Consider the following 15,810-nt stretch of genomic DNA (forward strand, 5'->3'; position numbering starts at 1 on the left):
CACAGCGCTGTAACAATCAATATGTTACAAGGTCATCTCTCCACACCCAGCTTTTACATACAGACAAAAAACAAACAAACAAACAAATAAACAAACATTTCTTTAAATCATGTACCTTCATAGTAACACAACCAAACTGCTCAACTAACAAAGACTTTTATTCCTGATCCTTCTAATCCAACTATTCAGCTGTTTGTTTGTTTGTTTGTTTGTTTGTTTGTTTTCTGTTGGTGTGTTTAATGATCTCATATGAGCTTTTTTATTACTGAGCTTTCCACAAACACACAAACAGTTTTTAAACAAATCCATAATCTTTCTTAGGAACATTATTATGATTTGATTCTGATTATAATTAGTTAGTTAGTTAGTTAGTTAGTTAGTTTACTTATTGATCCATTTTTTTATTAATAAGAAATCAATCAGGCTTTAAGATCATTTTAATGACAATATATTAACACCTATACCATCCCCTGTACCCTGTGATGTTATTAAAGCCCTGACTGGGCCCCCAGCTGGGCCTCATGGACCCCTGGGTGGGCCTGAAATCCACCATGAGCACCACAGACAATAGCCTTTATAATATCATAGCATCGTGGTTGTCTTTGTGATGTATGTACACTTCGTATGCTGGTGTGTGTGTGTGTGTGTGAGTGTGTGTGTGTGTGTGTAGTAAGCTCCCAGCTGGACTCCTGAGGTTCCCTTCAAATAAACACTAATCTCACTTTATAACATCAGTTATTATCTAATGTTCATGAAACAAGAGTCTGTTGTCAGGTTCATTACAGCAGCTATAAACAGTCACTCCCTCACCAGTCTCTCTTTTATTCTCTCTCTCCTGAAATTAATAAGACAAAAACATAGCCTGTTACCATGGAAACTGCAAAGGAGCATCAACTCCTCTGTTCTGAAAATGTCAGAAAACTGTAAATTGCACCTCTGACTGGTACAAAAGTGCTGGAACTGGAGACTCCTTCCATGCACAATACATGGCAACAATTTTTTTTTTAATCTGTGTACATGGAGACTGCTCTGTACACGTCCCTGTGAATCAGCTGTTGCTATGGAAACGAGAATGTATCAAAGTTTATAATAAAGATTAGAGCTTCAGAAGTTTTAGAAAACTACACAACATTTTCTGACCAATCAGAGAGCAGAACTCAACACTTTTGTGATGTACCATAACAAGTCACATGTTTATATAAGGGAATGTTCATGTGTGTGTGTGTGTGTGTGTGTGTGTGATTATTATTATTATGTAGCTACATGTGATTAACCTAAAAGTTTTTTTTTTTTTTTTTTTATTATCATGACTTGTATAAAATCGTCTCCTCATGTGTGTCCATGTAAACTAATGCTGGATGTAATAAGGATGTAATTAAATATGTAAATGAATGTAAAAGTGTAAATAAATTGTGTTTGTTCCTCATCTCCTGAATAAACATGTTCACTCTTTCTCTCCGAGAGAGTTTTTCTCCGCTTCAGCCTCTCCTCACTAATCTGTACTGTATTTTATTTCTCACAAAAACCCTAAGTCTGTACACATGCAGAAAGTCCAGATGTCTGCATTTCATACCGGTGGGAATGTATACAATGACCAAAAGTATGTGCACCCCTGATCATCACACCCGTATGTCCTCGTTCCAGATGTTACTGCCATAATCAGCTCTACTCTTCTATTCTGGAAGGCTTCACACTGAATGTTGGAGTGTGTCTGTGTGGGTTTGGGTTCATTCATTCATTCTACAAGAGCATTAGTGAGCTCAGACTCTGATGTTCAGGATGCTGATCAGACTCCAGTTCCAGTTCATCCCAAAGGTGTTCAGTGGGATTGAGTGGGACCGAGTCAGTGCAGGACACTCCAGTTCTTCCACTTTCTCCAACCTTCACCTCCATACCATGTCTTCATGGAGCTCAGGGGGTTTTGTGCACAGGGACATAGAACAGTTTTTGTGCCTCTTAATTCCTGTGAAGAGAAATTGTAATGTTAAAGCACACCGAGACGTTCTATACAATTGTGTGCTTCTTATTTTGTGTGGAAGAACCAGGTTTGAGCGTGATGGTCAGGTGTCCTTCAACCACTAACTATGTGTTTTTGGAGTTAAGGTGAAATGAGACCGCTGATGATAATCGAAAGGAGACATTTGAGTGGTAGATACATTGATATAAAAGATTTTTACTGATAGACCTGATGTACTATAAAGTAGCTACATGACAGTATTGACTAAACTCCACCCTTTTTTACCAAACGATGGATGGAAAAGGGATTAGTGTATGATGGAAAGAGGCAGAGGTAAAAACACTCACAAGAACCATGTTTACTGTTAGTGAGATGCTGCTGTAGAGCAAGACACGCCCACCTCATTTAATTGGACGAATACATGATTAGTACAGGATGAGTCACTAATAAATAATAATTGTTAGTGTCTGCCCCCCAACCCCAGTAAAAATGGGGTAACATAACGCAGGTGCAAAAACGTTTAAGGCAATTTCTCTGAATTTCTGATTATTAATTTGGTAAAAACATACATGCAAAAAGAAAACAATCCCTTTTACAACCCTGGACAATAATGGACGTTTCTTTGAAAAACAGCGCGCGCTGCACTTTGCCTCCTGAACGGCGACGTCACAAAGGGCTACAGCGCGATGGGCGGGGCCGCACGGGGCAGCTAGTGCGCATGCGCGCCGGAGTGAACGCAGCAATCAGTCAGTCAGAAGCGTCGAAGAAAAGAAACACAAGAGGAGCAGCGGAGGCAGCAGCAGGCATGGCCGGACACACGGAGAGCCCTCACACCGCCACGGCCCAGCACGCGCTGCCACAGAGACGGGGGCCTTAAAATCACACCCTTTTTTATTTGATCTATTCCTCTTCTTTTTATCTGTCTTTTTTTTGCGAACCAAAGCGATTGGATAAATTTAGAAAAAAAAAATTTTTTGTATTTTGTTGATATTTTTAATCATGCTGGATGCTGGAGATTTTTTTTTCTTTCTTATCTTCTTTAAAATGCCAAACCAAAGAGAACGGAAAATAAATTAAAAATCACCGAAAGGGAGACTTTTTACTATTTGAAATAAAAAAAGTAGCCTCATCATTTAAAATAATAACAATAAAAATAAAAATAATAAAATCCAGAGAAGGAGACTATACGGGATAAGGAAGCGAAGGAGGAGAAACTTTTAAGCACGTGAGGAACTTTTGACTCTTTGGCGAGCAGATAGATGATTTGTCTACGAGCTCTCGCGCACGATGAACGCGCAGCTGTCGATGGAGAGCCTGGGCGATCTGCACGGCGTGAGCCATGAGTCGCCGGCAGTGGCGGCGGCAGCCCACGCGCGCTCCGCGGCGGGCATGGCGTCAATCCTAGAGAGCGGCGACTATCCTCATCCTGCTCATCCGCACCATCCTCATCCTCATCATCCGCACGCTCATCCACATCCTCATCAGCACCGCCCCCCGGAGCACGCAGGTCTCGCCGGCCACCTGCACGCGGCGATGAGCGGCGCCATGGCGTGCGAGGCGACCGCCGGTATGGGCATGAGCGGCACCTACACCACGCTCACACCGCTGCAGCCTTTACCTCCCATCTCCACAGTGTCCGACAAGTTCCCTCATCATCCTCATCCTCACGCTCATCCTCACCAGAGGATCGCGGGAAACGTCAGCGGGAGCTTCACGCTCATGCGGGACGAGCGCGCGCTGGCCTCCGTCAACAACCTCTACGCGCCCTACCACAAGGACGTGGCAAGCATGGGCGCCATCCACGGCTCCCAGCATGCACTGCCCCCACCTCCGCCGCCGCCTTACACCCACGAGAAGATGCTCGCGCCCGCCGGATTCGAATCCCATCACCCCTCCATGCACGGGAGCAGCGTCACCTCGTCCACCTCGTCCTCGTCCTCATCCTCGTCCTCCTCCCCGGCGACCGGCATGATGGTGCAAATCAACGGCATCCATCACCACCACCACCACCACCAGCACCACCATCACCCCCATCACCCGCACGCGCACCTGAGCGCGCAGGGACACCACCACCACCACCACGCGCAGGGAGCTCTCGGAGCCGCGCGGGACCGGGAGCACGCCACGCCGGTGGAGGAGGTTAATACCAAAGAGGTGGCGCAGAGGATCACCACGGAGCTGAAGCGCTACAGCATCCCGCAGGCCATCTTCGCTCAGCGCGTGCTGTGCCGCTCGCAGGGAACGCTCTCCGACCTGCTGCGGAACCCCAAACCGTGGAGCAAGCTCAAGTCCGGCCGGGAGACCTTCCGCCGCATGTGGAAGTGGCTGCAGGAGCCAGAGTTCCAGAGGATGTCCGCGCTGCGCCTCGCAGGTCAGTCCCTCATGTGGGTTTATTATTATTATTATTATTATTATTATTATTATTATTATTAAACGGGAACCTTCTCCATGGTACATAAAGCAAAATAAAACCTCCACACTCGTCATCTGAAAGCTTTACCATACCTTTTCTGAAGGCGGTTCATTGTTCTGAGAGCTAAATGAATGTTATTGTATTGATTATATTGATTGGGTATTGATCATTAATACTCCTAATGTTTATTTACGACTAGCTGGACTTGTAGAAACACAGGAGCCGTGTAAGTATTATTAAATTATTCTATTTATTCTTAGTGATGATGATAATAATAATAATAATAATAATAATAATAATAATAATAATAATAATAATAATAAATGGAGACTAGTGTAACAGAATAAAGAGTGTTTAAAAGCTCTGGCACTAAAAGGTCCAAGTCTCTTTGTATCACATGTGTTCAGACACAGAGCAGGGTCCGTTGTAAAGATAGATTTAGAGAAGTATTATTTCTAATTTTATTTTATTTTCCGTAAAACCTCCGACATGTTAACCCTTACCGTGGGCAACAAGGCTTCCGTTTTTGTGGCACGAACACAAACTGGTGTTAAAATAAACATCTGTAGGGGATTTTTTTTGCCTCTAGCTGAAATATTTGGGGTTTTTTTACACCATTCGCGTGTGTTAAAAATGATCAAGGTTCCTGCTGGAAATTTAGGGATTCTCCGAGTGAGAGTTTTTAGATAATAACACAAAATATTTTTTTTAGCATTTGTGTAATTTTAACAGTGTACAGGTGGACTAAACGGGACTAAAGGGTACTAAAGGGTACCATTCCTTGGTGCTGGGGATGTACCATCAATACTGTGTTTCTTTTACGTTGAAATGTGTGTGTGTGGTGGATATTTCTATTTCTTTGTCCACTTTTGAATGATTTTTAAATGAATTTACGGGCCGCTGTGTCCACACCTTTGAGTGAAATATAAACATTAAGGTCTTAAAGAAAGGTGGAGGTTAGTACTCTTATTCTGAGACTGGAGATGAGATGCTTGTTGTCTGATACTCGCTGACAATCTAATACGTGATTATTCAAGAACACTGACACAGGGAGCAGCTGAAACAAGCAGTTTAATAACATCCATCCTGCATGTGTAGAATCCGGATTTTTAATCCGGAAATTTAAAATAAAGCAGAAATGGTGAAGAAAAGCAGGAGCAGGACTGAGCTGTGACGCCATGAGAGTGTTTAATTCAGGACAGGGTTTAATCAGGGACATGTGGAGATTAAAGATCTCTAGGAATTTCAGGGATCACTGGATTCCTGATTCGGGAACGTATTTTTTCAGTGGTGTGTGTGTGTGTGTGTGGATAAAGGTTAAGGAAGAGTAGTTATGGACATACGGTGTGTCTCGTGCATTCTCAAAACACTAGGGTTTTGAGTTTTTAGGGAATTTTAGAGACCTGGGTGTGTCTGTCTGCTTCAGTACCTGTCTGTCTGCTTCAGCACCTGTCTCTCTGCTTCAGCACCTGTCTGTCTGCTTCAGTACACTCCACCTGTTTGTCTGCTTCAGTACCTGTCTGTCTGCTTCAGCACCTCTCTGTCTGCTTCAGTACACTCCACCTGTTTGTCTGCTTCAGTACCTGTCTGTCTGCTTCAGCACCTCTCTGTCTGCTTCAGTACCCTCCACCTGTCTGTCTGCTTCAGTACATTCCACCTGTCTGTCTGCTTCAGTACACTCCACCTGTCTGTCTGCTTCAGTACACTCCACCTGTCTGTCTGCTTCAGTACATTCCACCTGTCTGTCTGCTTCAGTACATTCCACCTGTCTGTCTGCTTCAGTACACTCCACCTGTCTGTCTGCTTCAGTACACTCCACCTGTCTGTCTGCTTCAGTACACTCCACCTGTCTGTCTGCTTCAGTACACTCCACCTGTCTGTCTGCTTCCTTGGACTTTGGCTTTCACTGATTTTATTTTATTATTTTTTGCCTGTCACTGATTTTCTGATATTTAAGCCAGCTTTAATTGTTTGTTTGTTTGTTTGTTTGTGTGTGTGTGTGTTTATTTACTATTACTGCTCAACATTTCAGCACCTTGTGTTCACTAGTGTGTGTGTGTGTGTGTGTCAAATTATGATATGATGACTTTTTACATAAGAAAGGGTGTGTGTGTGTGTTTGTGTGTGTGAGTGAGAGAGAGAGAGAGAGAGAGAGAGAGACGTTTATTAACAGTATTCTCTGGAATGCGCTGTGGCTGCGCACTTTATCTGTTTTTATGGAAGGCGTTCTCGGCGCGTGTGTGTTTGTGTTTTTGTTTGGAAAATAATATTCTAATATTGAATAAACACGTCTCATACACACACACACACAGAGAGAGAGAGAGAGAGGGAGAGAGAGAAAGAGCGTGAGAGTGAGTGAGAGAGAGACAGGGGCTCGTGTTAGTGTGGCTATTATTGCGATGACCTTGATCCACATTTATTTGCATTGATCAATAAACTAAGCGCTCGCGCTCAGCATCTCTCCAACCAAACATCCGCCATGTTTTAAATCATTTACTGATTTTCCCATCTGTTTTGTTTTATCTGTGAACATTTCGTGTCTGTTTTCTCTGTTTTATGCGCATTACGGTGTCCGTGTTATTCACGGAGAGATGTGGACTGAGGAAAATGGATTTGCTTTGGATTTTCTCTTTTAATTGATACGTTTTTCTGCTCTGGGTGCATTTATTTAGCCCTGTTTGTTTATTTATTTATTTATTTATTTATTTATTTATTTATTTATTTATTTATTTATTTATTTATTTTTCCATGACTACATTTGGTGATTAAGACTGAATGTGAAACTGATCTTCGTTACACAGTGACTTTTTTCCGTTTCAGTCAGAGCGGATTATTTTTAGTGAACAGAGTTACAGGAAATTCAAAGCAGATGTTTTTAATGCGTCTTTAAATCTTCTGTCATTTTTATCTGCTTTGCATTTCTGTAGAGCAGCGTGTGCTCCTTTATTCCTTTATTTATGCGGTACAGGTTATTTATACAGCATCGCTCTTTGTTTTTACTTATTTATCTGTCTGTTTATTTGTGCTTTCGTTTGTTTGTAATCAAGTTTTTATTTCGTTTTAATTTAAATAAAAAAAATCGAAACAGCGATTTTAGAGTATTTACAGCTCTTTATTTCTATTATTCTGAACTTTAAATTAAATAAGCATAATATTTGATTTATCTGAGAATATTTTATTTATAGGTTATGATAAATAAATAAATAAATAAATAAATAAATAAATAAATAAATAAATAAATACATTTGTTGTAAATTTTACGTTGTACATTTTCTTCTCTTCTCTTCTCTTCTCTTCTCTTCTCTTCTCTTCTCTTCTCTTCTCTCTGTCTGTCTCTCTCTCTCTCTCTCTGTCTCTCTCTCTCTCTCTCTGTCTCTCTCTCTCTCTCTCTCTCTCTCTCTCTCTCTCTCTCTGTCTCTCTCTCTCTCTCTCTCTCTCTCTCTCTCTGTCTCTCTCTCTGTCTCTCTCTCTCTCTCTCTCTCTCTCTCTCTCTCTGTCTCTCTCTCTCTCTCTCTCTCTCTCTCTCTGCCTCCCTCTCTCTGTCTCTCTCTCTCTCTCTCTCTCTCTCTCTCTCTCTCTCTCTGTCTCTCTCTCTCTCTCTCTCTGTCTCTGTCTCTCTCTCTCTCAGCAGATCTTTAGCAGCAGGTTGTGAAATGACCTGAGATCTGAGATTTCTTTCTCTCTCTCTGTTTTCTGTCAATGATTTGCAGGTGAACAGAACAATGATGATGATCTGGGGCAGCAGTATTATTATGATTTTTAATCAATTATTTCATTAAATAATAAGACATGGGCTGCACTCCAGAATGTGCTAACCTGATCAGCATGAGAAATGAGTTTAATAATCTCCAGTGGTGCTGTTTAATAGCCTGAAGTAGCCGAATTTGGTTGGAGTTATTTGTAAGAGCTGTGTGTGATTTCCAGGCTTGAACTGATTACAGCTTTATCTCTTCCACACCAGTTAATATTTGGCCAGTGGAGAGATTCAGAGCTACACCAAGTTTCCTTCAACACTTTTAGATATGGATCCATCAAGCAAGCATTAAGTGGACCTTTATTTATGTATCTATAAACCTTTAAATATTATTTACATAATTAGACCTTAAGGACTGAAAGCTTTAAATAAATACATTGAAATGTAAATCAAGCTAAAGGCACAATGCATGTGCTCATGATTAACTGAAAATATCTCTTTGGGTTTTTTACTTTATTTTCCACTCATTTCAGGAGCAGGTCCTGGTTTGTAGATATGGGGTGGAAAAAACAAGAAAGTAAAAGCACATATGGGGGTCAGAGGGGTCCTTTGTTATATTCAATTATTATTTATTAAATTTATTCTAGTTACTTTGTTTAAGCAGTCTCTCCAGGATTTCAAAGTTTTTATTTTTTATTGATTTTTCATTGAATTTATTTATTTATTTATTTTTCTTTGATGTGGCCAAAAATTCCTGATTTTGTTGCATTTTATGGTTTGTTTGTTTGTTTGTTTGTTTGTTTGTTTGTTTGTTTGTTTTTTGAGGAAATCTACTCGAACTGGTGACATTGCAAGCACATCATTCTTCTTAAAAAAACCTCTCAGTGAATACACACACACACACACACACATGTAATGACTTTCTATGAGGGCTGTACTCATGTTCCACTCACGTGAATGGTGTTGCGATGACGTCACGTGACCCGTCTCGGTTATTTGACTTTGCGTTAGTTTCTGTGAAAAATCCTGGAGGGAATGATTAAATAAATCCCTGAAGGAAATCGTTTTGTGACGTCACAGTGTCAGGACACGCATGCGATAGAGAAACAAAATAAATAAAACAAAAGAAATAAAATATAAACACTAAAACTAAATAAAAGCATGAATTAAAAAAATTAGAAAGTGATAAAAGCGAAGGTACAATGGATAAAAAAGGTTAGGAAACTAAGAATTATTGATGTAATAGAGTTTTTTTAAGTCAACGAATAAATAAATAAATAAATAAATAAATACTGCACAAAATATATTATAATAAATAAATAAATAAATAAACACTGTAATCTTAAAGTCTGATATGTATGCTGGAGGAAAGTTCAGGACTAAAACATTGCTAATAAATACGAAAAATATCACTGTATTCTAGTTTAATAATGAGACTAATATCTGGAGAGTTAGTTATGTTTAAAGGACATGTGTGTGTGTGGAATTTGTTTCACAGTTAAATATTGCACACCCCTGGTGCAGCTTTCACTCCACTGTAACCTTCCTTGTTGTTTATCGTTGGTTTGTTTATGTCCAGTCAGCTGAAGAATTTATTAGGCTCTGGAGCTGTTATCCCTAATGACAGTCTGTGACCTAACTAATGAGATCTAACGAGTCCTAATGAGCTAATTAAGCTGTGAAGAGTTCATTATGTTCTGAGCCTTTTCCAGCTGGAAGAGTGTCAATACTTTTGCACATGCCATAATGACTCTTTTAAATTCATGACATTTAATGTAGCTGTGCAGAAATATTTACATGTAAAAGGGTGTTCCCAACGTTTTTTCCCGAGAACAAGCTTCGGGTCCAGGTTTGTAGTCATGGGGTGGCAAAAGGGAGGGCAGGAGCACTCACAGGGGGCAGGAGTGGCACTACAGACTTCTGCCACAATGCTGTCTGTGTCTCAGAGATGAAGGAAGTGAGCTGTACTTTTCATTTCCTCAGTTTTGTATCTTCAGTATTTATTGATTATCTGGAAAAGTCCATGTGTTGTGGATGTTTAATTGGGTCCAGGAAAAACAAACAGAACGTTTTAGGAAGCAGATTTTTTCTCTGGTATTTAATTTAAAAACACTCACTATTTAGGTTTCGGGAAAAAAAATTATAGTAATTATAGTAAAAAATAGTTTTTTTTATTCTTCAAATTATTAGATTATTTTTAAAATACATTATTTAATTATATTTAAAATATTTGCCATTAATAAAATAATCATGAACATTTTATTTTCTTATCCTTATTTATTCTGTTATATTTTCACTTATTTTTTTTATTTATTCAGCATTTTAAGACATTTCGTTTGTAATTGTAAAAACGGTACAGTATTTTCAGCTGTTACATTACAGGAACAGTTCTCTATGAATAAACCTACAGCCATTATTATTATTATTATTATTATTATTATTATTATTATTATTACACAATCAGGGTCCAATCATTTGCCTGAAATGAGTTTTAACGCTACTCAACATCCCGTAGATTCTCTCACAAAAGACTGTTTAAGCTTCCGTATCACTATTAATAGAAATAAAAACACACAAGCACAGGCTTTACGGTCTAATTATGAAGCTGACATCATTGTAATGTAATCTACATTTACAGTTCCGTGGAAACTCCATGCTTTACACTCAGAAACACGTAGAAAAAAATGAACAAGGGTTCAGTCCTTTCTGAGAGCGTCAGAAAAAAATGTATTTCATTTTTGATCACACTTAAATCTGTAATTCTATCTATCTATCTATCTATCTATCTATCTATCTATCTATCTATCTATCTGTCTGTCTGTCTGTCTGTCTGTCTGTCTGTCTGTCTGTCTATCTATCTATCTATCTATCTATCTATCTATCTATCTATCAGCTAAGTCATTTCAAAATTTCCCAGAGAAGGATTGATGATTTATTTATGATTTATTCTAAGCATTTTTAAGTTTCGTGTCTTCGCATCTCATCCTGTCTTTTATCCTCTTTACTTGCCGAGAATAGAGAGAATGTTTTATTTCCATCACACACGTACGATGAAACTCCCGGTAGAACAGAAAAAAAGCCTAAATTACAACAAACATGCAATACAAATATAGATATACTGATTAAATTAATATTTGATCCTCAGCCTCAGAGAAATAAAATAAAGCTTTAGGTAATAGAGTTATTCCTGGAGTATCTGGAAGACATTTAATTGCGTTTCAGTGAGCTGCAGGATTTTTTCTCTGATGTCGCACTGCCCCCATGTGGTCATATCCGGTACTGCAGCACAGGCAGACATTTTTTTTTTTTTTAAAGCAGCAGAAAATGCACATCTTGTAAAGAGAAATGTTGTGAGAAACAAATAAACTAAACCTTTTTTTTGTCTCTGGGGTGATTTATGAATGAGAAAGAGCATACAGAAGTCAATTCTGCAGAAATGTTTAGTAGGAAAATAAAATAATCAAACACCTGCACAACAAAAAGGAAGTAACTACACTGAATTTCTATAATATGTGTAGAATTTACCCCTTAACTTAAAGTGTAGTCAGGTCATTATCTAGGATCTGGCTGTGTTTGATGTGATGTTTCCATCTTTAGTGTTGCACTGAATCGATAAGGCTGATGTTGCTAACAATTAACGGAAGTATACAGCCTCCAGTTTAGCACAGTGCAATAAATTAGTGTCCAGCAGTGACGTCTCCTCAAACAGAACTACAAAAGGACGATGTAGTGATGTCACTTCCTCACTCAGAACACAGTTAGATGTCAGGATCGATCTCATGAGGAGGCGTGGCTTAGAGTGTGTGATAGTAAAAGCACTGTAGATTTTGGAGATAAAGGGAAATGTGAGTGATGATCGGATGGATTTCTGACACAATCTGTATTTTTGTCTCTGTTTTGTTTTTTCTGCAGCGTGCAAAAGGAAGGAGCAGGAACACGGGAAGAACGAGCGCGGAAGCGTCTCGAAGAAACCTCGGCTCGTTTTCACCGACGTCCAGCGTCGGACTTTACATGCAATATTCAAAGAGAACAAGCGCCCGTCCAAAGAGTTACAAATCACCATCTCTCAGCAGCTGGGCCTGGAGCTGGCCACCGTCAGCAACTTCTTCATGAACGCTCGCAGGCGGAGTCTCGATAAGTGGCTGGACGATGGAGGCTCCAACTCGGCCAACTCCTCCTCCAGCACTTGTACCAAAGTGTAACAGCTGCAGACTGACCCCAAAAACCCCTTCGGTGGAAAAGCTTTAACCTTAAAAAAACTAAGCCAGAGAACTTCTGGACAGTGTTTTTTTGCCCTTAAGACTTGTACAATACTGATATTTATAATATCCAAAGAAAAAACAACCAAACAACCAAAGACTTCTTCTCCTTCTTCTTCTTCTTCTTCAGCGAGTATTTAAGACTTCATTCGTTTATGTCTGCAAGAAAGAAGTGTTACTGTCAAATCATACACATCTGTCCCCAGCTTCCCACAACACCTCTTATCTTCGCTCCTCGTGATTGGTTGGACTCTTTCTCATCACTGATTGGATGCTGACTCCGCCTTGGAGTTCTCGTATTGTTTCGATTGTTTTTTTTATTTGTTTGTTTTTTATTTTTGCGCAATTTGAGGCGTGTGACATCTCATGAGTTTAAAGCACTGTGTCCAAACGGAGACGAGCACAGGTGTGATGATGATGATGTCACTCGTGTGCTTCGAGCCCCGCCCCCTTTTCACCCCCCCCCCATTCCTGAGGGAAAAAAAACACTAAAACAATTCTCCAGGGTTCGAGGATAAAAAAAACAAAAAAACAAACATGAAGCTGTAGCATCTTCCCATGGTTTTCCTCCTCGTAGTGCTTTCTTCCTAACTGTCAGGAAAACTAGGATGCGTTCCGTTCATTATCTTTCAACCATTTCATCTTCACCTGCAGCAATCAATCAATCAATCAAGTACCTAACCAAAGAGGCGTGTGTTAAAGTGACCGCTCCAAATTTCTACACTCTAATCAAAAACAATTCATCATCGTGCTTTAAATCATTCCCATTTTTATCCAATCGCTCTCTACGCTTTGTGGCGTGATACGTTCAGGGAAAAAGAAAAAACTTCACTAGCTTTAAAATACTTTACTCAATGTTTTGATCAAAAAATAAAGAAATAAATAATCAAAAACGCCAGCAGCTAAACACCAAAGATGGACTCTCATCGGGCAGCTTCAGCACCCGTGTGGTGAAAACGTAATCAGCCAATCAGAAGCATGTAAGCCCAAGAGGGACGCAACTCCACCCACGAGTAATCACGCCGACACGCAGGGACTGACCGCTGACTGTACAGACACACCGGACTGACCAGTGCTCTCACTCGGCTCACGTCAGATTCCACCGTTTCGAAAATTTCACGGTCACACTGTTGACCTTTGTATCACATGGTACAGGAACGTTTATATCTTTATTCATTGGCAACAAACACGCAGTGAAACTCCGAGGCTTAAAGATAGCTTTATTTTAACAACAATCTGGGGCTTAAAAAAATGGTGTATGGAATATGTCATATGTTTCATTTCACAACGTCTTGTTAGACCATAAAGTTTAAAAAATAATTTAAAAAATAATTGCTCTTTAAAGCTGCCTTTCTGCAGCTACTTTCACTTTGTGTCTGTGGAATAGAATCCAAGTGGGCGGAGCTTCAAATCCCTTCAGCTAGATTCGTCTGGTTATTCATGATACTGTAAAATTCTGGGGGGGGGTTCCTCTCCGCCTGCATTTTCTTTAATTATGTCTCAGATTGATATTGATATCAGGTTTACAGACGTAACGCTGAATAATCTGAAAGCAAAAAGCAAAAAAAAAGTTTGGCCCATTTTTTTTTGGCCCCAGAGTCTGTGTGTGATGTTACTCACATGATGTCCACTAGGGGGCATCTGGGAGCTGAAACATCCCCGGCTGGAAGAATTCATATAAAATGTCGACTTGTAGGATTCTACCTCCTTCTAACAACATACACACACACACACACGCACACACACACACAGTCCTGTATCTGAATCAAATCTTCTAAGCCCTGGTTTGCGCTGATGTTTATGGATTAGCAGAATAACTCTATGCATTATCCGGTTGGGGAGAAAGCACTACGAGCTTCATCTTCCTCCTGGAGGAAGCATTCGGTCCACTCCAGCATTCACGAGATTTCTGGCCTGGTTGTTACTGGTCACTTGTGGTGTGGTGTGGTTAGCTTTACCAAAAAAAAAAAAAGTTCTATCTATATATTGGGTAATTATTTATGAGTATTCCATTTGCCGACTGGAAGAGCCGCTGCTTCCTGGTGTAGGAAAGACGAAAATATCTTTCAGACCTGCTTATATTTTTAGTGCGAACCAAAGATGCTACCTCACTCAGTTTTCATTAGTGATTTCTATCACGTTAATGATACCAAAGAATACCAAAGATCTTTCTTTTCTTTCTTTCTTTCTTTCTTTTTTCTTTTCCTCTCTTTTGCGCGGCCTTCATTAATGATGTGGTGGATAAAATGGACGGTGTGATGTTCGCCCAGCCTCCTCTCCTCTCCTATCCTCTCCTATCCTTTCCTTTCCCCGTCTCTCTCTCACTCTGTCTCTCTGTCTCTCTGTCTCTCTCTCTCTGTGTCTCTCTCTCTCCTTCACTCTGCGTGCTCTCTTTTTCATCTGTGCTCGTGCGACTTTGATTAAAAAACTCACAGGACGAGTGCCTTGCTTGAACCAAAGTGTTAAACCGTCGTTAACCTCTCTCTCTCTCTCTCTCTCTCTCTCTCGCTCTCTCCTTGTACTCTTAAAATACCTCAGCCTCTAGAAAGGCCACTGATGAAGATGAATAGAGTCTGTCTCTCTCTCTCTCTCTCTCTCTCTCTCTCTCTCTCACTGTGGTGCTTTTCACCAGTGCAGCCATGCAACAAAAACATACCTTCTCCCTTTCTCCAACTCTTTTGCTGATGAACCAAAGCTCCTCCTCTTTCTCCTTATTAAGCCCTTCCCTGACACTAATCGACCACTAGCCCCGCCCCCTTTTTGCTGGTAGGCGTGTCCACCGCATCGGGCCGTGTACGTGTTTTTACCAAATGTCTCAGAATACCTCATTCTAATAAAAGCTTACAGTTGTGTTGTATAGAGAATCTAAGTGTTTGAGGCAGAAACTCGATTATTTTGCGAAATTTTTTCATTCGTAAAAAAAAATATCTTTATTTATTTTTGACGTTCGGCTTTAAAAAAAAAAAAAAGTAAGTGCTGTGTTCTTTCGCTCACCGAGGGCAAGTTTCCAGAACTTGCGGGAAGGAAAAGAGAAACGTATTTTTTGATTAAAAGTTGTGTTATGCTATGTGCGATTACGATGACGATGCTGATGATGATGATGAAGATGATGATGAAGGCTATTCTTTTTTACAGGGTAAAAAAAAAAAACCAACTGCTGTGACGCCATGTTTATATGTGTTTATATATTTTCCTCTTCTCTCGGTTGTGTGATTTCGTTCCGTTTCACATTTTTTGTACCGCTTCGAGTCTGTTTTAATTTAAGTATTTGTAGAAAATATAGATTTGTACATAGTAGGGGTTTTTGAGATAAAAAAAAAGAAAACAAACAAAACAAAAGCAGAAAAATACGAGGGGTTTGGTTTTAAGTTCTTCTGAAGGGAAGCGGAGGACGCGGCGCAGGCCTGCCGTCTGTGTGTCTCGGCTGGCACACGGTTCTGCAATCAAAACACTGCCAGAAACACATCTCCCTCAGACACACACACAC

General features: G+C 40.1%; 1 protein-coding gene across 2 annotated transcripts in view; it reads left to right on the forward strand.

Annotated features, from left to right (window-relative positions):
- Window positions 1-2,718: 2,718 nt before the first annotated feature.
- onecut1 (one cut homeobox 1) overlaps window positions 2,719-15,810 on the forward strand; it is a 15,443-nt gene continuing 2,351 nt past the window's right edge. Inside the window, exons 1-3 of one of the 2 annotated variants that reach the window (XM_058387034.1) lie at window positions 2,719-4,328; window positions 4,570-4,596; window positions 11,977-15,810. The exon at window positions 11,977-15,810 is cut by the window's right edge and continues 2,351 nt beyond it. In XM_058387034.1, coding sequence (XP_058243017.1) covers window positions 3,245-4,328; window positions 4,570-4,596; window positions 11,977-12,266 — 1,401 coding nt within the window. In that variant the 5' untranslated portion in view covers window positions 2,719-3,244 and the 3' untranslated portion in view covers window positions 12,267-15,810. The remainder of the gene's footprint in view (window positions 4,329-4,569; window positions 4,597-11,976) is intronic. The other variant, XM_058387035.1, reaches the window with a different exon arrangement.

Source organism: Hemibagrus wyckioides, linkage group LG04, assembly GCF_019097595.1.
Source record: "Hemibagrus wyckioides isolate EC202008001 linkage group LG04, SWU_Hwy_1.0, whole genome shotgun sequence".
Classification (NCBI taxonomy): domain Eukaryota; kingdom Metazoa; phylum Chordata; class Actinopteri; order Siluriformes; family Bagridae; genus Hemibagrus; species Hemibagrus wyckioides.